Source organism: Haliotis rufescens, unplaced genomic scaffold, assembly GCF_023055435.1.
Source record: "Haliotis rufescens isolate VD_foot unplaced genomic scaffold, xgHalRufe1.0.p SCAF_6, whole genome shotgun sequence".
In the NCBI taxonomy this organism is placed as follows: domain Eukaryota; kingdom Metazoa; phylum Mollusca; class Gastropoda; order Lepetellida; family Haliotidae; genus Haliotis; species Haliotis rufescens.
The window spans coordinates 20,955,630-20,979,778 of NW_025964334.1; the positions used below are offsets into that span (position 1 = coordinate 20,955,630).

Sequence of the window (24,149 nt, forward strand, 5' to 3'; positions counted from 1 at the left end):
GTACCCATGTCGGGAATCGAACCCGGGTCTTCGGCGTGACGAGCGAACGCTTTAACCACTAGGCTACCCGACTGCCCCTTGAAATATTTGAGTAGATGGCAGGAACATTGTGGTTGAAATTGTTCCCATTTGTAGATCTTTCTTTAGTTTAAGGCTGGTTTCCCATGGACCCTGGACCCATTTTGTACCATAGCTTTGTTTTTCGGGATGACATCACTGTCCTCGGCACTCTTATCAGTAGGGGCAGTTTCCCATGGACCCTGGACCTTGGACCCATTTTGTACCATAGCTTTGTTTTTCGGGATGACATCATTGTCCCCGGTACTCTTATCAGTAGGGGTAGTCGGGTAGCCTGATGGTTAAAGCGTTTGCTCGTCATGCTGAAGATCCAGGTTCGATTCCCGACATGGGTACAATGTGTGAAGCCCATTTCTGGTGTCCTACGCCGTGATATTGCTGGAATATTGCTAAAAGCGGTGTAAAACCAAATTCACTCACTCACTCTTATCACGGACTGCTATTTTTAGAGTTGTACCATTCAAATCGGTCTTAAAACGAATTGGAGTGAATGTGTCCATTGTATTTATCATAACATAACGGAAAAATATAAAATAATCGATGATGGCCCAAACTTGTCTTTTCTCAACTCTTTCAGTAAGTTTACACTTTGCATGATTGTTAGTTGTCAAGCCAAGCTTACGAGACTGAAATGTTTTGGTAGATTCAATCGTTAGAGTTAGTGCAACCGTTGGTTACCATTTTTCTGTATCTGTAACAACCATGTGTCGCGTAAAACAATGCTACTATTATAGTACTTATTGGCAGATGAGGTCAAGTCAAATCTTCACTAAATATAAGAACCGCCTCCGTGGTCTAGTGGTAGAGCGTCCGCCCGGAGAGCGGAAGGTCCGGGGTTCGATCCCCGGCCGCGTCAAACCAAAAGACGTTAAAAGATGGTACTTGTTGTTACCCTGTCTGGCACTCGGCATGAAGGGGCTAAAACAAGGACTTGTCGGCTCGGAGTCAGTATACTGTGTCTAAGTGGGATATTCATGTTTAACTGCGGCATGGTATCTCAGTGAGCTGGCACTCTAAATCGACATCAGTCCGGACTAGTACAAGCAGCAAAACAAACACACACACGTGCATGCACGTCGCTATATAAGTGCAATAATCTTGGACGCGACGTTAAACTTCATTTCACCTCACCTCACTAAATATTAGCTGTAAAACTATGCCTATGGGCTGCAAAACCAGATTCACTCACTCACTCACTCACTCACTCACTCACTCACTCACTCACTCACTCACTCACTCACTCAATTTTACTCAATTATTCTAATATGTATAAGCATGAAGTCCCTCTTTGTCATTGATCTGATGAACAGGAAGCGTTTGATTCCACTTGCAAATGATGTGTACCAGAGGAAACGTTATGACCCTTGTTAAAAGGCTGGGTCCATTCATGGAGCCTGTGATCAGCACATCTACACTCACAGCACCAGAAATAGCATTCACAACTCCACATCAGGTCATTTGACAGGTATTAGCAGCGACCAAGGCCATCGGTACTATCGGGACTTGCTCCCAGGGCCATGGCTCATCAAGGGAAAATTGTCATTGTCATGTGAGATGCCATTATGTGTTTCACTGTTACATATGTTGGATGTTGAATTGTTTTGAAAAGTGAAACCCTATCTAATCCTGATTCATGAAATGTTTATTCTTGTGATGTCATCATGACAGTTTTGTCTTTTTACTTATTTGAAACATCAAGCGTGTTCTTCATAAATAGTTGATTACTTATGTATTTGGATAGCATGACGGTAGAGCTAGTGCTTTTGGGGATTAAGATAGAGAAATTAAGATTTGGGTAATATTTAGACAAATATGTTATTCTTGCATTGAACTTGGAACTGTACCCAAACGTTTGTCCAAATGTGTCTTGACATTATTTTGGACCCGTGAAGATCCGGGGTAGTATACGCTCTTCAGCAACCCATGCTTGTCGTAAAAGGCGGCTACCGGGATCGGGTGGTCAGGCTCGCTGACTTGGTTGATGCATGTCATCGATCCCAATTGCCTGGATCGATGTTCATGATGTCAATCACTGGACTGTCTGGCCCAGACTGGATTATTTACAGACCGCCGTCATATAGCTGGAATATTGCTGAGTGCAGCATAAAACAGCAAACCAACCAACAAACATTATTTTGAGTTGATAATTGTCCTAATTATCCTGGTATTGTCCTGGTATCATTAGCTACTTTATCATTAAACATGTTAAACTTGACAGAAGATATATGACCAGACTCAGGCCACAGGCTAAAAGGTGAAATCATAGCCTTGCTTGTCAATGGAAAATTCTCACACGAAGTAGAAACCCTCAGAAAGAAGCATGTGTGCAGCAAACCCTTCTCTTCAGTAACATACACTCAGGCTCACATGTAAACATTTCAAACTTGCCCTTTAAAGTTTTGCTCAAACTGGGATGTTGTTCCGAAAGTTGAAAAAACCAACACATCCTTTGGTATACTTTGAAGATAGGATGTAGGTGTGTAAAACATGTTTACTTGTTTGACTCCAAACAAAAAAAATCTTTTAGCCACAGTATCAAGGCACTGGGAAAACACTTTGATGTTGGAACTAGCTGTACTGCAAGTAGTGTAAAAGTTAAGGCAAACTGTAGCCATAGTCTAAATCCCCACGATACTATGGTCAATTTGGTCACGACGCCCTAGACTACCGACTCCAGGGTCGCAAAGTGTCTCCAAGGTCAAACTCTGATGTGCACGAAGACTTGTTGATTTTTACGACATCTCGGAGCCTGTTCCGCCAGGCTGTTGGCAGAGCCTTGAGGCCTGTCAACAGCGGGACATTTCTCAAGCCGATTCAAAGCTGTGATCGTTGTGGAAACACAATATGGTTATGGCAAACAGGAAATCTTTTTTGCCTTGTCTGTAGTGATTTCAAACCTATTCTTTACAATTTGTTGAACATGTGATGTTTTTCAAAGAGTGGAAATTAGAGGGTTGGATGTATACTACACAACATATGTTAGGGATATTGAGATATTTGACAACTTAACAAGCTAAAGGAAATGTTATCTTATGTTAAATTTAACTTGAATATTAGCACGTCTATGGTGTAGTGGATAGAGCGTCTGCCCGGCCCGCAGGGTTAGAAACTAACAGTTTTTGTCCACTAGTCCTTATAATGATAACATATAGCAAAACCCTTAAAATGGGCCAATTTCTACTAGTCCTTATGATACCTTTACTATTGGGCAGTTTGGTAAGGACTACAGGACTAGTGCCAATTTCTAACGCTATATATGTTGAATGTTGGTGTTTGGAGTTTCCCTGCCCTGCGCTCAGTATTAATTAGCTAAAACAAGGACTGGTCGGCTTGGAGTTAGTATAAAGTGTCGGTTATCCATGTTAATGTGTAGTGCAGTGCAGCCTGGTGTCTCAATGGCTAGGCATTAGTTCAGACTCATACAAGCAGCCAGACACAGCTATGTAGGCTGATAATACATCAGTAACATCAATCATATGGCAATATTGAACACTATATCAGTGTTCCCGCTAGCTTTTGAAACTGCCAGTCCTTGTGGACTGGCATCTCTAAAAATTACCAGTCCCCCCTAATTTTTGCCAGTCCCAACTTTCAACAAAGAAAAATGTATTTGGTTTTAATTCTTTCAACATCATGTTCAGTGCAAAGATGACATCTCTGAAGTAACTTATTTAGGTCTATACACCATTCACACAAACTTCAGTGACAATTTTCTCTTCTTTTTTTATATATATATTTCGAGACGTCACTACAAATGGATATTTAACCTAGAAATAGACACAGGGAAACCCTGATGGTAACAGACAAGCCGACTTGAATATCACCGATGTTTTGTTCACCAACAAAGATTTATAAGGTACTTTATTTGCCGGTCCACAGGGACTGGCAGTCACATGAATTACCGGTCCAAGCCATATTTTACCGGTAAAAAACTGGTACTTACCGGTAAACGGGAAGGCTGTATATGAAACACAACATCCCCAAGCAATCAGTCACATTGAACCTGGAATTGTAAGTGAGTGAGTGAGTTGGGTTTAACACCGTTTTCAACAGTATTCCAGTTATATCACAGAATGTCAGCTTTATGTGGGAAGAAAGCCCAAAGTGATGTTGCTCTCAGATGTTAACAACATTGGTGAAATGGAATTATCAGAATATTGATCCCTGTCAAAAGTTGAATAGCATAGATGTTTAGCTATTTTCATTGTGCATGTTTGTATTTTATAAGAATGTTGGGTTTTTTTCAGTTAGGGGATTACATAACAGACAATATTTGAATTCTTTCCTTTGTTTCACACACTAGGATAAAATAAGCTGAGACTTCACGTTGACTTGTTCAGAAGTTAAAGCAGATTATGGTTTTAGCAAGGGGATTTTACTTGCCTTTGTGAAATTTTATCGCAATCAACAGATATTCACATTTTGACAAATTTGTAATAACGATCTTTGTTATTTGAATATTGTGTTTCAGTGTTACATATATACACAATTACAAGGTGTCCTTGAATGGATATTGTCAGGTTATAGGTTTTGCCATCATGACACTGTGGAGAGAAATTAGTCATGTTCATAGCTGCAAACTTGTTTAATGACAAACTGTTAACCTCTAACTATCCTTTACCAGTGTAAGAAATTAAGTAACTAAATTGGGGGCACGGGTGGCCCAGTCGTCTACGGCGCTGAGATTCGCTGTGCAGAGTTACGTCCCTTGGGCACGCCAGAAACCGATGATTGTGGGTTCAAATCCCAGTTTGCCATGATTATGTTTCTAGGTTTGTCAGCACCATACCCGTGCTCGTGGGTTTCACCGAAGTGGTAAAGGTCTGAGACCTGCATCACTTCGGGCTTTCCTCCCACATTAAGCTGACACGCTGGGATATAACTGGAATACTGTTAAAAGCGGCGTTAAAACCCAACTCACTCATTCACTCACTTGAACAGATTATTAGGTCAACAAGAGGTATTACATGCCCTTTTAAACAGACTGGCAGTCTACAGACTTTGATGTCTAGCTAGATGTACATGTATTGAGCAGTCAGCATGAACAAGAAGTGTCTGAATCTGCATGGACAGGTCCTGCTGTTTTCTTGGGCAGTATGTGCTGTCTGCATGAACTAGAAGTGTCTGTGTACAGGATTATGTCCTGATGTAGACTCAGGGTAGTACCTTCTCATCTTTATGAACTAGAAGTGTCTGTATACAGGATTGGCTGATCCTGCTGTCGATTGGGGCAGTGTGTGCTGTCTGCATGAACTAGAAGTGTCTGTGTGTACAGGATTATTTCCTGATGTAGACTCAGGGTAGTACCTTCTCATCTTCATGAACTAGAAGTGTCTGTGTACAGGATTGGCTGATCCTGCTGTCGATTGGGGCAGTGTGTGCTGTCTGCATGAACTAGGAGTGTCTGTGTGTACAGGATTATGTCCTGATGTAGACTCAGGGTAGTACCTTCTCATCTTCATGAACTAGAAGTGTCTGTACAGGATTGGCTGATCCTGCTGTAGATTTGGGCAGTATGTGCTGTCTGCATGAACTAGAAGTGTCTGTGTGTACAGGATTGGCTGATCCTGCTGTAGATTGGGGCAGTGTGTACTGGTATTAATTTAGGTATTAATATAGGGATTAAGCGTGAAAATCACATTATTTTTCTGCAGCCAACTGTGCAATATGTTCACTGATGATGGACCTTTTGATTCTAATTTGATTGAAAATCAATTTATTCTCTCCTACTTTACATAAGATTTTCTTTTTGTTCCAAATTTAATGGCATGCTGACATTGGGAATTTGCCAGTTCTATTTGTGATCACTATTAATTGCTGAAGTCTTATTGTCTTGAACAATTTATTGCTTGAGGCCAGAGGCATGTTTTTTTATGTTCATTGTTCACATTTCCAATTGGAAAATGGACCCTGGGCCCATTGCATCAATAACTGGTTGTATAGGATGGAATTATCTGTAGTCTGATGTTCCATTCAGTTGAGGGGGCACGGGTGGCCCAGTCGTCTTAAATGCGCCACGATTCGCTGTGCAGAGTTGCATCCCTTGGGCACCCTAGAAACCTATGATTGTGGGTTCAAATCCCGCTTCGCCCCGATTATGTTTCTAGGTTTGTCAGCACCATACCCGTGCTCGTGGGTTTCAACGAAGTGGTAAACGTCTGAGACCTGCATCACTTCGGGCTTTCCTCCCACATTAAGCTGACACGCCGTGATATAACTGGAATACTGTTAAAAGTGGCGTTAAACCCAACTCACTCACTCACTCCATTCAGTTGGGGGTAGTGGGCTAGCCCCGATAGCCCTAGTAGTCAAGTCCAGGGTTTGATTCCTCACATGGTTACAGTCTGTCAATCCCATCCTTGCTTTCCCCTGCCATTATTATGGCTGCAATCATTACTGAAGGCAACAATACTCACTCACTGCTATGGGGGCGGTCAGGTAGCCTAGTGGTTAAAGCGTTTGCTCGTCACGCCAAAGACCTGGGTTTGATTCCTGACATGGGTACAATGTGTGAATTCCGTGATATTGCTGGAATATTGCTAAAAGCGGCGTAAAACCATACTCTCTCTCACTCACTCACTCACTCACCCACTCACTCACTAGTGGACTAGTGGTTAAAAATATGTATTTAGGGTCTTTATTCTTAAAAAAAAAATCAGTTACATTTTGGTATTGTTTTGCAATTGTAATTCCATGATTGTGTGACTAATGAGTTCGTTTTTCATTCGTTAGTAGCAGTACTAATCTGGAAGTGGAATTTCATAAATTTGATGTATCCATCATTTACATTGAATTTTAGGCAGAATACCCAAATAAAAAAAAAATAGGTCTGAAGCATGACGATATTCGTAACTCAGCCACCAACGTGGATAAATGTTAGTTATTGTTCTAAATTCGTTTTTAGTATCGAACAAAACCCAGAGCTGGAAAATATTGAAATACACTAACAATAGTCCTAGTGTCGAGGAACAAGTTCAGAATTTAACCTATGTAAATGCGTCGAGGAACAAGTTCAGAATTTAACCTAGGCTTCCTGTTGTGACCTGGATTGTATTGCGGAATGGTGAGATGCACCATCAACAGTAAACATATCTTATTGATTAATTGGCAGATTTTTTTATGAAGCAGCAACCAGCAAACATTGATTGCTAAAAAAGGTATTCAATAATCTGAAGGTCAGAATGTTTAAACAGGATAAGAGGACCTTGTCATTTACATGGAGTATATGCTCAGCTACATGTGGGCTTCTGTGGGCAACTGAAGATGGAAGGAGGCAGAGCATCAGACACCAGGCAGATTGATTTGAATAATATTGGATGGGTCAAGCCTGCCTGATGGGCCTTATTTCAGAAATATAAGGTCAAATGTTCCATATTAATCTCAAATGGAGGGTTGTATGTCTTTTTGGAAGGGTTAATTCCTAAGTTAGCCGGGGCGGTTGGGTAGCCTAGTGGTTAAAGCGTTTGCTCGTCACGCCGAAGACCCGGGTTAGATTCCCGACATGGGTACAATGTGTGAAGCGGCATAAAACCATACTCACTCACTCACTCCTAATTTAGCCCCCTTGCATTTGCAGTATATCTCATTTGGCTATAATGTCAAGACAATAGGATGTTAATAGAGAATTAAGCCATCACACAATATCAACGCTTTGTTATAAATAATAATGCTCTAAGGTAATGTTCTGTTTGATACAGAAAGAAATGCAATCGTAAACAATGGTCGAAATTGAGCTTTGAAGTCCAACAGAACTATTTATAGATAACAATGTCTTTATTGTTTTTTTATCTTTAACAAGTTCCATGACTTCGGGTTCTTCTGACTTCTAATGGTAAGGGGCGGTGGGGTAGCCCAGTGGTTAAAGCGTTCGCTTGTCACGCCGAAGACCCGGGTTCGATTCCTGACATGGGTAAAATGTGTGAAGCCCATTTTTGGTGTCCCCCGCCGAGATATTGCTGGAATATTGCTAAAAGCGGCGTAAAACCATACTCACTCACTCACTCCTCAGTTAGCCCCCTTGCATTTTCAGTAGCAGGCTGACATGATTAACCAATGCATCACAATTTTGAGCTGATGATACATAATACACTTGCCCATGTTTTGTTTGTTTGTTTGTCGTTTAACACTGCACTCAGCAATATTCAAGTAATTAATCGAGCCTTGTCCAGACAAGCCAGTGATTGATGTCATGAGTATCGATCCACCCACTGAGATACGATGACATGCATCAACCTAGTCAGTGAACCTAACCACCCATGTCTTTATCTTTTAAGGTTGTATCAACTTCCAAGAAGTATTGTATCTTTACTGTGCATTGCAATAACTCTGCCTGATGCTTTAGGTTCATACAGGCTTGAAAAGTCCTTGAATTTCCTATATTATTCAAGTTGTGTTCTTTCTTTACCTGATCAGCTGAGAGTTTATGGTTCACTGAAGAGAATCTTTGAGAAAACAAAACTGACATTTAATCATTAAATAGTTGAGATGTGTTTTGCAAAATTGAACATCGCTATGATCAGAGTGATTGCTTTCTTGATGCATGCAGACTGTTGAACTCTCACTGAGTTTATTTCAAGAAATAAAGGAGTGAGTGAGTGAGTTGGGTTTAACTCCACTTTTAACAGTATTACAGTTATATCGCGGCGTGTCAGCTTAATGTGGGAGGAAATCCCGAAGTGATGCAGGTCTTAGACGTTTACCACTTCGTTGAAACCCACGAGCACGGGTATGGTGCTGACAAACCTAGAAACATAATCGGGGCGAAGCGGGATTCGAACCCACAATTATAGGTTTCTAGCGTGCCCAAGGGACGCAACTCTGCAAGCGAATCGCGGTGCCTTAGACGACTGGGCCACCCGTGCCCCCCAAAAATAAAGGAAGGAACCTTCTTTATTAAACATCTTCATCCTTGAATGACATAACCAAGGAATTAGCATGTGGAAACATGCTTCATATTTGTTGTCAAAGACCTCTCCATGCTGACTGAGGAAGGCTCTTGAATGTTTATAATAGACACTTCAATGATCAGTTAGCCGTGTATGGATTCGGGGTTAGAATTGTTCCAAAGCAACCTATTTTGGCTGTACGAGGCGACTTTTGGATCGTGTAGTCGAGCTTGGCTTTGATAGAGTGACTTTGTAGTTTGTATCCCGACGGCTTGGATCATTTCTCATTTTATTAATCACTGGGTTTTGAGTTCAGATGCATTATTTACAGGACACCATTATATAGCTTGAATAGTGCAGCCTAAAGCAACAAACAGATGATGACACACAACATGTCAGTGTTCTCCTGGGACATCGACTTCAGTGTGTATCTCATTTGGCTATAATGTCAAGACAAAAGGCTGTTAACAGAGAATTTAGCCATCACAGAATATCAACGCTGTGTAATAGATAATAAAGCTCTTAAATGAAATTGTAAACAATGGTCGAAATTGAGATTTGAAGTTCAACAGAACTATTTATAGATAACAATGTCTTTATTGTTTTTTATCTATAAAAAGTTCCATGACTTCGGGTTCTTCTGACTTCTAATGGTAAAGTTATGGTGTCCCATTTGAACACCACTAGAGCAAACCTCAAGGAACCAACTCTTCCACTGTTCACGTTATCACACACTGGTTTGTCTGTTCCACTGTTCACATTATCACACACTGGTTTGTCTGGTCCACTGTTCACGTTATCACACACTGGTTTGTCTGGTCCACTGTTCACATTATCACACACTGGTTTGTCTGGTCCATTGTTCACATTATAACACTGGTTTGTCTGGTCCACTGTTCACATTATCACACACTGGTTTGTCTGTTCCACTGTTCACATTATCACACACTGGTTTGTCTGGTCCACTGTTCACATTACCACACACTGGTTTGTCTGGTCCATTGTTCACATTATCACACACTGGTTTGTCTGGTCCACTGTTCACATTATCACACACTGGTTTGTCTGGTCCACTGTTCACATTATCACACACTGGTTTGTCTGGTCCACTGTTCACATTATCACACACTGGTTTGTCTGGTCCACTGTTCACATTATAACACACTGGTTTGTCTGGTCCATTGTTCACATTATCACACACTGGTTTGTCTGGTCCACTGTTCACATTATCACACACTGGTTTGTCTGGTCCACTGTTCACATTATCACACACTGGTTTGTCTGGTCCACTGTTCACGTTATCACACACTGGTTTGTCTGGTCCATTGTTCACATTATCACACACTGGTTTGTCTGGTCCACTGTTCACGTTATCACACACTGGTTTGTCTGGTCCATTGTTCACATTATCACACACTGGTTTGTCTGTTTCACTATTCACATTATCACACACTGGTTTTTCTGGTCCATTCTTTACATTATCACACAATGGTTTTTCTGGTCCACCGTTCACATTATCACACACTGGTTTGTCTGTTCCACTGTTCACATTATCACACACTGGTTTGTCTGGTCCACTGTTCACATTACCACACACTGGTTTGTCTGGTCCATTGTTCACATCATCACACACTGGTTTGTCTGGTCTATTGTTCACATTATAACACTGGTTTGTCTGGTCCACTGTTCACATTATCACACACTGATTTCCCGTTCCATTGTTCACATTATCACACACTGGTTTGTCTGTTCCACTGTTCACATTATCACACACTGGTTTGTCTGTTCCACTGTTCACATTATCACACACTGGTTTGTCTGGTCCATTGTTCACATTATCACACACTGGTTTGTCTGTTCCACTGTTCACATTATCACACACTGGTTTGTCTGTTCCACTGTTCACATTATCACACACTGGTTTGTCTGTTCCACTGTTCACATTATCACACACTGGTTTGTCTGGTCCACTGTTCACATTATCACACACTGGTTTGTCTGTTCCACTGTTCACATTATCACACACTGGTTTGTCTGGTCCACTGTTCACATTATCACACACTGGTTTGTCTGGTCCACTGTTCACATTATCACACACTGGTATGTCTGGTCCATTGTTTACATTATCACACACTGGTTTGTCTGGTCCACTGTTCACATTATCACACACTGGTTTGTCTGGTCCATTGTTTACATTATCACACACTGGTTTGTCTGGTCCATTGTTCACATTATCACACACTGGTTTGTCTGGTCCATTGTTCACATTATCACACACTGGTTTGTCTGGTCCATTGTTCACATTATCACACACTGGTATGTCTGGTCCATTGTTTACATTATCACACACTGGTTTGTCTGGTCCACTGTTCACATTATCACACACTGGTTTGTCTGGTCCATTGTTTACATTATCACACACTGGTTTGTCTGGTCCACTGTTCACATTATCACACACTGGTTTGTCTGTTCCATTGTTCACATTATCACACACTGGTTTGTCTGTTCCATTGTTCACATTATCACACACTGGTTTGTCTGGTCCACTGTTCACATTACCACACACTGGTTTGTCTGGTCCATTGTTCACATCATCACACACTGGTTTGTCTGGTCTATTGTTCACATTATAACACTGGTTTGTCTGGTCCACTGTTCACATTATCACACACTGGTTTCCCGTTCCATTGTTCACATTATCACACACTGGTTTGTCTGTTCCACTGTTCACATTATCACACACTGGTTTGTCTGTTCCACTGTTCACATTATCACACACTGGTTTGTCTGGTCCACTGTTCACATTATCACACACTGGTTTGTCTGGTCCACTGTTCACATTATCACACACTGGTATGTCTGGTCCATTGTTTACATTATCACACACTGGTTTGTCTGGTCCACTGTTCACATTATCACACACTGGTTTGTCTGGTCCATTGTTTACATTATCACACACTGGTTTGTCTGGTCCATTGTTCACATTATCACACACTGGTTTGTCTGGTCCATTGTTCACATTATAACACTGGTTTGTCTGGTCCACTGTTCACATCATCACACACTGGTTTGTCTGTTTCACTGTTCACATTATAACACACTGGTTTGTCTGGTCCATTGTTCACATTATCACACACTAATTATTATTGATCAGTATAAGAATCAAGTATGTTCGATATGTTAATATTTCAATTATTGTTTGTTGACAAACCTTTTGTAATAAATTAGAAGGATGAGGCCGGAATACAGTGTATTGATTAACTAATTGCTTTGCAGAAAACCCAAACCTAATATTTCATGAATAGTAATTTATATAAGATGAAATTCAATTTCTAAACTGGCCATTTTAACACAGTTCAATGTCAAATCAATCAATATTACAGATCACACGATTGCTAAATCACATGCCATAGTTGAGCATAAATAAGATTGGGATCTATGTAACTTGGACGCGCTGATTGGGATCTATTAACTTGGACGCGATATGTATGGACACAGAACTCAACACCTGATATTAGAGAGACATGTACTAATACCTTGTCCAGTACTCAATACTGTGTCAATGATCACTTTATTCATCATAATCATTTGGAAATACGTCCAGGCTCTCTAAATATTTTGTTCTTGCAAAATGAATCAAACTGGAGTAAAATGCGTCAATCAATTTCATGTCACCGGAGTCTTTGTCCCAGACTCATTGATTGTGGCTTCCGTCAGCCAGTCACCAAGGGATGAATGGACAATCCAAGCGGGAATATTTCCCTCTTCCGTCTCCTGCATGCCTGTCAGAACAGATTGGGTCCAGACTCGCTCCTGTATTCTTAACATACAGAATATTCTGGAGTATTATTTTAAATCTCCATTGAAATTAATCCCAAGACTGAAAAAATAGGGCCCAATTTTGGCAATGTCAGGAACATTCATACCAACTCCATATCAGACAAGCCTCAACTACGTGGCATGTATTTTGGGCACAGTGTAAAGTGCAGGTTGACCTAAAATACTCTGTGTAATTCACAAAGAAATGTTTATGTGCATAATACATTTCTAATATCCAAGTGTTTAGTTTCCCAATAGACTTCTAGTATTTGGGTTTGAGTTTTCTCTGTCAACATTCCCTAAATAACTTGAGAAATTTGCAGATGGTATGGAAATCATTCTGAGAATAATGTTTATCAAGTCAGGAATATGGAAAGTCATAAGAACAGTGTGCACTTGTAGTTAAACAGACGAGGGTAAAACATCCTAAGTCTCTCCTTCAGTCTATGCAAAAACAACTTGTCCCAACTTGTGATGCAGTAATTCCTGTGTATGTTTTACTTGTGTTATATATTGATTATTACAAGCTGAGCTGACTAGAAAGAAAGTTCCAATCAATCTCCAGACAGGTCTCCAACTGCTTTCATGAGCAAACATCACTATTTAAGGACTGCAAGTTATTACCGCTATGCTGCAATATGCTTTTCAAACGATACGTATTGCAATATTTTTTCTTGTGTTCCGGTAGATTGGGTAAGAAATATGTGACAAGTCTCGTTATTATTTGTATTGTTAAACCTAAAATCAGTTTCCCTTCGAAATGGATAGACCAATGCGTAACACAGAAGTGATTTTTCTTTCACGGTGGTTACACGTGAAGATGCGGGGTAGAAAAGACTTCAGCAACCCATGCTTGCCATAACAGGCGACTATGCTTGTCGTAAGAGGCGACTAATGGGATCGGGTGGTCAGGCTCGCTGACATGGTTGATATCCCAATTGCGTAGATCGATGCTCATGATGTCAATCACTGGATTATCTGGTCTAGACTTGATACTTTTCAGACCGCCGTCATATAGCTGGAATATTGCTGAGTGTGGCTTTAAACAACAAACAAACAAACAAACAAACTCTCACGGTGGTGATGACTGACCATGCTGACATCGTAATATTTACTTTAGTACGTAGAAACTATGCTTGTCGTAAAAGGCGACTATGCTTGTCGTAAGAGGTAGCTAACAGGATCTGGTGGTCAGGCTCCCTGACTTGGTTGTTGCATGTCATCGATCCCAAGTGGGTGGATTGATGTTCATGATGTCAATCACTGGATTATCTGGTCCAGACTTGATTATTTACTATGGCTGTTACGATACACTCGCGTTTTCGGTGAATCGAACATATTATATGCAGAGATTTCTTTAAAGACAACACTCATATATATAATTTGACAGTATTGTGGTCATCAGTCATTGTGGTATTTGAGCAGATACTAGTACCTGGATAAATGCTGTATATGAATGTATAATATATTAATAATTAACCAACCATGTCAAATAATTAATGTTGTTATTTTTCACTGAATATAATAAATTGTACATCAACTGCTGACTTGTTATTGTATTCGTGAATAAATATTCGTATTCGTTACCCTATATTCGTGATATGAATCGTATTCACCTCATAGTGTAATCGTTGCAGCCCTACTATTTACAGACCTACGCCATATAGCTGCAATATTGCTGCGTGCAGCGTAAAACACCAAATCAACCAACCAAAGTAGAAACTAGGATCTGCATACACAATCAGTGTCAATCACTGTCAAACACGTTACCCCACAATATGTTGCAGTACATAATGCAATACGGATTCCAGTATCGCAGTATATTTCAATGAATTGTTTTGCCAATACAGAGCCCTGAACTTGCTGGTGTATTGACTGCAATTTCTACTTTGTATCTGCAGAACAGTTTTGGTAGAATTGTCCATGCAATAGCAGCGTCATGAAATCCCTGATTGACTATGCAGGAAGTGTTTCAGTGAAGGAGTGATTGTTGGGCAGATGTTATTTCTGTCTTTCTATGCCTGCTTCAAGTACATCAATAACTGATGGTTATGAATTATACAGCATACTATCTGTGTGATCTTGTTTTACATTGATCACACGATAGAGGGGCGGCAGTGTTGTTGTTGAGGCAACAGACAACAGACAACATGACTATGTTGCCCCGGGGGGTTCAGGGGGAGAATAGGCCCCTGTACCCGAAACTTTACCATATGGGAATTTTGAGTGATTGCTATTAGGGGATAAACTTTATGTGTTTTCAGGTATGCAGATTTTGTATTCAAAGAGTTTCTTTTGGAAATGATGACATTTGCTGAAGGTTCAGATGATAAAATTTCCGGTCATCTGCTGAAGTGGGATGACGTCATGCTACTGTGGATGACGTCACATGCTTCCTCCATAAATGAACTCACCTGGTTTAAGCAGGATGTGGAAAAACACAAACAAATCATAAAGTTTTTCTGATAAATTTGGATCCAGCTTAATATTTAGTTTACATGTATCCATTTCGCCAAACCGAATGTTATTTAGAAATTTTATTAAGAAAGAAAAACAAATAATCAAGAAAAGTGTTCTTTTGCTGTGAATAGCCCAGGTGATTTTCAGGCATATTTGGTAAAGATACCAAAGAATTTCCTTTCAAATGTTGCTGAAGTTAACGACCCAACTTCGATTGTCTCCAGGAAGTTCACTGAATTTCTTGCTTCATTTTTTATATAATAACCGTCTTGTTTTTCCTGCAGCTCCTGGGGGCAGTGATATTTGGCATCTTGCTGTGGTTCCGCCTGGACTTCTGGTCCAATGAGTACCTGGAAGTGGATGAGGAACTGTACCGCTATCTTATCCTGCTCTACATCTTCATTGTCGTTGGAGGCCTCATCGTCGGCTTTGCCATCCTTGGAATTGTAGCTGCAGTGAGAGCCATCAAATGGGCCATTGTGGTTGTGAGTATTACTTACAGGTGTAAACCAGGCTGTGAAAGGGGCGGTCGGGTAGCCTAGTGGTTAAAGCGTTTGCTCGTCACGCCGAAGACCCAGGTTCGATTCCCGACATGGGTACAATGTGTGAAGCCCATTTCTGGTGTCCCCCACCGTGATATTGCTGGAATATTGCTAAAAGCGGCGTAAAACCATACTCACTCACTCACTCACAATGTTGCAAATGACGTTTTTCAATTGTTCGTTAGCCTCACCATGACATTATGTCTTCAGACAATAGCATGGCGTCTGTAGAATAGCATTCGTGTCATGGGACAGTAGCATAACATTATTGCACAAACACCCGTGAAAATCCGGGGTAGTATAGGCCTTCAGCAACCCATGCTTGCCATAAAAGGCGACTATGCTTGTCGTAAAAGGCGACTAAGGGGATCGGGTGGTCAGGCTTGCTGACTTGGTTGCTACATGTCATCGTATCCCAGTTACCTAGATCATGTTCATGGTGTCTAGAACTGTATTGTATGGGTTAGACTCGATTATTTACAGACCGCCATCATATAGCTGGAATATTCCTGAGTGTGGCGTAAAACAACAAACAAACATTGCACAAACAGGAGGTAATTGTCAAAATGCTGTTGTTTGTGAGAGTTTATAGTGTTTGACATTTTTAGTGTTTTTTTCCATTAATGTGAAACGCTTGTAAATATCTTTGTCAGACCTGCACTTGATGAGAGATTTCTCATGAGTAAGCATTATGCTCTACGTGTCTGCACTTGATGAGAGATTTCTCATGAGTAAGCATTATGCTCTACGTGTCTGCACTCGATGAGAGATTTCTCACGAGTAAGCATTATGCTCTACGTATCTGCACTTGATGAGAGAATTCTCATGAGTAAGCATAATCCATCATTATCTTCACATATTATTTTGTTTCTGGGTTATAATTTGAACATAACTAGATGTTAGTGAATCACAATGGAGGGAAACTGCAGGGGACCGTTCATCAAGACTATGCTTGTCGTAAAAGGCTACTAACGGGATCGGGTGGTCAGGCTTGCTGACTTGGTTGATGCATGCTATTGTATCAAAATTGCGGAGATCAATGCTCGTGATGTTAATTACTGGATTGTCTGGTCCAGACTCGACTATTTACAGACCGCCGTCATATTGCTGGAATATTGCTGAGTGTGGCATTAAACAACAAAGGAAACAAACTGAGGATATGGACACTGAGAAATATTTATTTATCAACATTTGCTTTGAACTTACTCTGTTTGGTATGAATATGAAAGGTTGAATGGTACTGGTAATATGTAGGAATGTCCAGTATTTCATTGTGTTTGTTCTTCTAAAAGCCATGGGAAACACTGACACTAGGCACGACAATTTGCTGTGCAGGTTTCATCCTTTAGTTGCACAAAGGTCCACTGGCCATGTGTTCCTGTCCCCGAGTCGTTCCGATTATGATCCCTCTCTGTCGGAACCAGACCCACACTGAGGGGTTTCACCAAACATCTTAAACCTGCTTCACTTTGGGGCTTTCATACCACATTTAAAGCCATCTTGCAATGAGCAGCTGATGAGGAGACTGAAACAGAGTGTTCATTGTACTTCACCTATATCAGTATATTTGACCTTTGATAAAATATAGTTTCAATATGTGAGACCCGTGAAGATTCCGGGGTAGAATAGGTCTTCAGCAACCCATGCTTGCCGTAAAAGGTGACTATGCTTGTCGTAAAAGGCGATCAGGTGGTCAGGCTCGCTGACTTGGTTGATGCATGTCATCGATCCCAATGGCGTGAATCGATGCTCATGGCATTAATCACTGGATTGTCTGGTCCAAACTCGATTATTTACAGACCGCCGTCATATAGCTGGAATATTGCTGGGTGTGGCGTAAAACAACAAACCAACCAACCAACAATATGTGAAGCCCATTTCTGGTGTCCTCAATTGCTGGAATATTGCTAAAAGTGGCATAAAACCATACTCACTCACTCACTCACTCACTCACTCACTCACTCACTCACTCACTATACAATATAAGAGAGGTGATTTGATACAACTTCGGAGAGGTGATATGATACAATATGAAAGAGATGATACGCTACAATACAAGAGAGCCAATACAATTCAATCTAAGAGGGGTGATATGATACAATATGAAAGAGGTGATACGCTACAATACAAGAGAGGCAATACAATACAATCTAAGGTGATACGCTACAATATGAAAGAGGTGATACGCTACAATACAAGAGAGCCAATACAATACAATCTAAGAGAGGTGATACGATACAATATGAAAGAGGTGATACGCTACAATACAAGAGAGGCAATACAATACAATCTAAGAGAGGTGATCCCATACAATAAAAGAGAGATATGACACTACTTCATAAGATAGGTGATACGATACTAGAGGCGATTCATACAATATAAGAGAGGCGATACATACAATATAAGAGAGGCAGTATGATGCAATATAAGAGAGGCGATACATACAATATAAGAGAGGTGATACATACAATATAAGAGAGATACGATACTAGAGGCGATACATACAATATAAGAGAGGCGATACATACAATATAAGAGAGGCGATACATACAATATAAGAGAGGCAGTATGATACAATGTAAGAGAGGTGATACCATACAATATAACAAAGGTGGCAGCTGTAATACACTGTTTTCTTCATTGTCCAGGGATGGTAATTAGTTTTGTGACCTGCCAAAGGAAACATGTTGGGCTTTCCTAACTCATTAGGCTGAAAAGTACAGGACATGTGTTGTTGCCAAGACAGGAAGACATATCAAAGGACTAAAAATAAATGGCTGTTTTTTGTTTGTGGAATATTTACAAATCAAAAACTACTGGGATAAGTATTTGTTAGTTTGTGTTCCATGATGTCCTAGAATTTCCAAACCGGTGACTGTTCCCATATCCGTTCTGTTTTTACGTTTACATCAAATGTGTTTGCTGTTGTAACTCATTCAAATTCAAGTAAAAACCTTCCAGATATTTGATGTGAATTCTTGTCTTAAGTTCAGCCTTGAATAAATGCCACTTCGCTGTCACTGTTTAATTTCAAATAAATGCCTTTGTGATGCTTGGGCAAAAAGGTTCTTTTACATTCCTATGTAAAGAATTAATTCACTTGAATGGATTATAACAAGAAAGGTATGAATATGATTAAATGAAAAAGTATAGGATTAAATATGGATTTAAGAACACTGCCCTGGCATATATCACAATATGAAGCTTAGAAGATAACTTGTGATAAGCTTTTGGACAAAAAGCATTGCCAATGACCTTGAACAAACATCAGAACAGTGGCTGCTTGAGCCATCTTGAAACAGGGGGGATTTATTGATGGAGTTAGGATTGTATTTTGAGCCGTTTGGATAAGCGTGTTAGTAGAACAGCTGTTTTAAAGTTTGTTTAATGTTTTGCCACGACATGTTATGAAAGGTCACCAGTAAAGGCATAGCATCAACTAAGAAACGTCATTCAATGTACCAAAAGGAAATAAGAACCTGAAGTTTCAGTGAAGGAAGGGCAGTTTATATTTTTTGTTACATTTGACCAAGGAAACTACCCAGAAAATTTGGCATATGTAGGGCAGGGATAAAATTACACTTGAATTGCAAATGGATGTCAAAAGAGTTACCGTAATCGACGTAATAAGCTCCCTGCTCTAATAAGCGCCCAAGACGATATTTGCTAATATAGTGGCTAGTGAACAATCCAAATTAGCACTCCTTCCGATTGATCAATGTACACAAGACTTATTTATTCGCGTATAATACGCACTTGTGTTTTATATGCATTCTTAATTATGGGCAATTAAATTTTGGAAAAATGTATCTGTCGCATATAAACATTTCAGTGTGTCAGCTTAAACCACGAAATTTATCTTTCAACTCTCTTTTTTCCAACAAAATAATACTCTAATAAGAGCCCCCATTTCTAATTTTGAGAGCGCCCTGGGCGCTTATTACATCGAATACGGTAAATGTTTTTGTGAGATGTAAACAATGGCATAGGCTTCTGAGGCTGTTTTTGTCTACCTGCTTGTACATTTGCTGATTCAAACTTTCACAAATATGGAATAGAATTGAAACTCTAGATAAGTCTTAATCTCTTCCCTTCTTTCATAGAGTGTTGGGTAATTTCAATACAAAATTAAAACAAATTAGTTATTATGAAAATGGAAGTTAGGAAACATTTTACCTCTCATTACCAAAACTATTTGTTCTTTTATGAGATCTCAATATTGTAGTCTTTTTAATATTCTTATTATATTTTTATTGCAACTAACGATCCTATTAAAAAATCTTCTTCTTCTTCTTCTTCTTCTTGGGGGCACGGGTGGCCCAGTCGTCTAAGGTGGTTTCAAATCCCAGTTTGCCCCAAGTATGTTTCTAGGTTTGTCAGCACCATACCCGTGCTCGTGGATTTCACCAAAGTGGTAATCGTCTGAGACCTGCATCACTTCGGGCTTTCCTCCCACATTAAGCTGACACGCCGTGATATAACTGGAATACTGTTTTAAAGCGGCGTTAAACCAAACTCACTCACCCCTTTACTATGACCACGAATGTCACGAATCGTCACGAAATGGAAATATTTTCCGACACACGTGGAGTTACCGGAAGAGAAAGGGAGTCCTCATTATGTAATTTAGGTCCCAAAAAGGGATAATTAATTGTATCAATTGATTGACCCGGCGTCTATTTTTTGCACTGAACAATTGACCAGGCTTCTATTAGAGGCCGGCGTCTATTAGAGGAAATACGGTAACTAACTAACTGACTGACTGACTCCTGATGTTGTCTTGCAGTTCATTGTGGCAATGGTGCTGGCTATCATCCTCACTGTGGCAGGAATGGCTTACGGAATTGTCTACCGAGAAGAGGTAATCAGGAAGACCAGGACACACCTATTTTAGTTTAGTCAAGATTCATGTGGCAAAAATAATTGAATATCTGTACTTTGTTCTGTGCCTACCTCATGTCATTGCCCCAAAACATGCTAAAGCCTGTGCCAAAACGTACCAGCTTCTGGTCCTAACATGCTCTCTGTTCTCTTTTATTGGAGGGGCGGTCAGGTAGCCTAGTGGTTAAAGTGTTCGCTCGTCACGCTGAAGCCCCGGGTTCGATTCCCGACATGGGTACAATGTGTGAAGCCCATTTCTGGTGTCCCCCGCTGTGATGTTGCTGAAATATTGCTAAAAGCAGCGTAAAAGCATACTCACTCACTCACTCTTTTATTGGATTGAACTTTATTATTTTGTGGACTGTCATTCACACAGTAAAACCAAAAGAATTTTGGGGGACTCATTTTTAGTCTAAACTGAGAAAGTTATGTACAGTGAAACCAGAGCTGCAGATAACTTTTTGAGCAATTGAGTTTTTACTCTAGGGTTTCTATTTTAACTGGATTATTACATTTTTCATTGGGTAACCAATAATTTTTCACTTATCTATTCATTATTCTATTGGGTTTTCCCTCCAAAGAGTGAATATTTTAAGATTTTAAAAAAATGAAATAATGTTTTAGATGTTTATAACAGTGATAACTGTTCTAAATATATAGGCCTGACTCGGAAACAAAATTAGCTCGTAATTGTGTTTCGGAGATTAGCTCCTTTGTACGCATGCTGAAATATCTTCATTTGGTATTTACGTGTTCTGTTTATACAGTTGAGTTTTTCATTTAATGCATGCGTTTCTGCACACAAGTTAATTGAAAGTAATTGGGTTTTGAATATTTTTGGGGGGTATTTTACGAAAATACACTGCTTATCTGTAGCTCTTTGAAACCTAATTAACTCCAAGGACCACTGAAAATATATGAAATTGTACTGTAACAAGTGGAGTGCTGATATTATACCAGTCCATAATATACCATGGTGCCTGTAAGGATGTTTTGGGGGCCATAATATGAGTCATCTTAAATATATTTAGTATTTGAGTTACCATGGTTTAACTGTTTTTAATTTAACAATGTCATTGTATTGCATTAATTTGGTAGCAAATTTGGTGTCATGAAGTGGATATGTTTCCAGTTGGAAGAGACGATATCTCGAGGAACGTTGGTGAGACAGTTTATCCAGCAGCGTTACAAGGGCATCAAGTTTGACAGGGCCACATACGTCATTGATCTCATGCAGTCCGAGGTAAGATGATCCTACCTGTCATGTCCACTAGCCATGCAGACCGCCTCCGTGGTCTTGTGGTAGAGCGTCCGCCCGGAGAGCGGAAGGTCCTGGGCTTGATCCCCGGCCGCGTCATACCAAAAGACGTTAAAAGATGGTACTTGTTGTTACCCTGTGTCTGGCGCTTGGCATTAAGGGGCTAAAACAAGGACTGGTCGGAGTCAGTATACTGTGTCTGAGTGGGGTATTCATGTTAAACTGCGGCATGGTATCTCAGTGAGCTACCATGCTTGTCGGAAGAGGCGACTAACGGGATCGGGTGGTCAGACTTGCTGACTTGGTTGTAAAGAAGGCATTTGTTAGCCTTAGGTGCAGACTTCGTAGGTTCCCAAATACAGGTGGTGAGACATGTTTTTCGTGAAATTGTTCTGTCATCAAGAGAAATGATAGTGAAAACAAGGAGTTCTGTCACTGCGGTGCCGTGTTTAACTAACAGTTCAGTTGGTTCAGGACACAGGAGCCATGGTTTAACGTACATTAGTGAATGCAATTGAACTCTTCCGGACATTGTAATAGGTTACACGATGAGGTATACATGCGAGATAACTTATTACATGTCTAACACATATATGCCATAATCTCACCTCACATTAAAATACTATCTTCTGATTGGTAAAGTAGCAGGGAGTTATTTTCTATTTAGCCTCTTCATGTAGCTTGCTGAGAAATCAATCAGAACCAATCGTAGGTAACTTGCATACTTTAGATAAGAATCACTGAGTTGAAATGAACCAATGTTTATCCAAATACATTGGTTAAAGGGAAGTAACTCTGTTTGATTGCATCATTTGCGAAAGTCAGCGAAACTGTGGATATTTATTACGGACCTGTATGAATGTTGGAAAGATAGATTTGTTGTCAACTGAACCCTCGGGATATAGGGTGTGATGTACTCCTTGTGTGAGCCTGTGTACCCCTTGTGTGAGCCTGTGTACTCCTTGTGTGAGCCTGTGTACTCCTTGTGTGAGCCTGTGTACTCCTTGTGTGAGCCTGTGTACCCCTTGTGTGAGCCTGTGTACTCCTTGTGTGAGCCTGTGTACCCCGTGTGTGATGTACCCCTTGTGTGATGTACCCCTTGTGTGAGCCTGTGTACCCCTTGTGTGAGCCTGTGTACCCCTTGTGTGCCTGTGTACCCTTGTGTGAGCCTGTGTACCCCTTGTGTGCCTGTGTACCCCTTGTGTGAGCTTGTGTACCCCTTGTGTGAGCCTGTGTACCCCTTGTGTGAGCTTGTGTACCCCTTGTGTGAGCCTGTGTACCCCTTGTGTGAGCCTGTGTACCCCTTGTGTGAGCCTGTGTACCCCTTGTGTGAGCCTGTGTATCCCTTGTGTGGGCCTGTGTACCCCTTGTGTGCCTGTGTACCCCTTGTGTGAGCCTGTGTACCCCTTGTGTGAGCCTGTGTACCCCTTGTGTGCCTGTGTACCCCTTGTGTGAGCTTGTGTACCCCTTGTGTGAGCCTGTGTACCCCTTGTGTGAGCCTGTGTACCCCTTGTGTGCCTGTGTACCCCTTGTGTGAGCCTGTGTACCCCTTGTGTGAGCTTGTGTACCCCTTGTGTGAGCCTGTGTACCCCTTGTGTGAGCCTGTGTACCCCTTGTGTAAGCCTGTGTACCCCTTGTGTGAGCCTGTGTACCCCTTGTGTGAGCCTGTGTACCCCTTGTGTGAGCTTGTGTGAGCCTGTGTACCCCTTGTGTGCCTGTGTACCCCTTGTGTGAGCCTGTGTACCCCTTGTGTGAGCCTGTGTACCCCTTGTGTGAGCCTGTGTACCCCTCTTGTGAGCCTGTGTACCCCTCGTGTGAGCCTGTGTACCCCAATATATTTTGATAACATTTTGAAGAACACAAACAAATAATTGTGTTATCATTTAATTCTTCCCCATATTAGGATATTTAAAACATAAAACTGTAAAACAAGTTGTATTGTCTGGCTGGCTGGGAGATATGGCTTTATAATGACCTCCTGGTGACTTTGTTGTTGATTCAGCTGAAGTGTTGTGGCGGCTCCTCTCCGCTTGACTACAATGAGTCAACATGGCAGAAGGAACAAGAACAAGAACGGAAAGGTCGGGCGCCTTTGTCCTGTTGCAAAGATTATGAGCGCTACCAGAACAGCGAAGACCGATACACCCAAACCTGCTCCTTCTTCCAGCAGCCCAGCAATGTGGAGAATGTGTATAATCCCAATCTCAATAGAAAGGTATTCATGTT

The 24,149-nt window shown here is 40.8% G+C and overlaps 1 protein-coding gene across 1 annotated transcript in view; it reads left to right on the top strand.

Moving 5' to 3' along the window:
* Nucleotides 1–24,149, top strand: part of LOC124151326 (tetraspanin-19-like) — a 74,747-nt gene that overhangs the window by 37,997 nt on the left and 12,601 nt on the right. The window contains exons 2-5 of the mRNA XM_046523729.2: nt 15,527–15,727; nt 20,571–20,645; nt 21,798–21,908; nt 23,926–24,138. Coding sequence (XP_046379685.1) covers nt 15,527–15,727; nt 20,571–20,645; nt 21,798–21,908; nt 23,926–24,138 — 600 coding nt within the window. The remainder of the gene's footprint in view (nt 1–15,526; nt 15,728–20,570; nt 20,646–21,797; nt 21,909–23,925; nt 24,139–24,149) is intronic.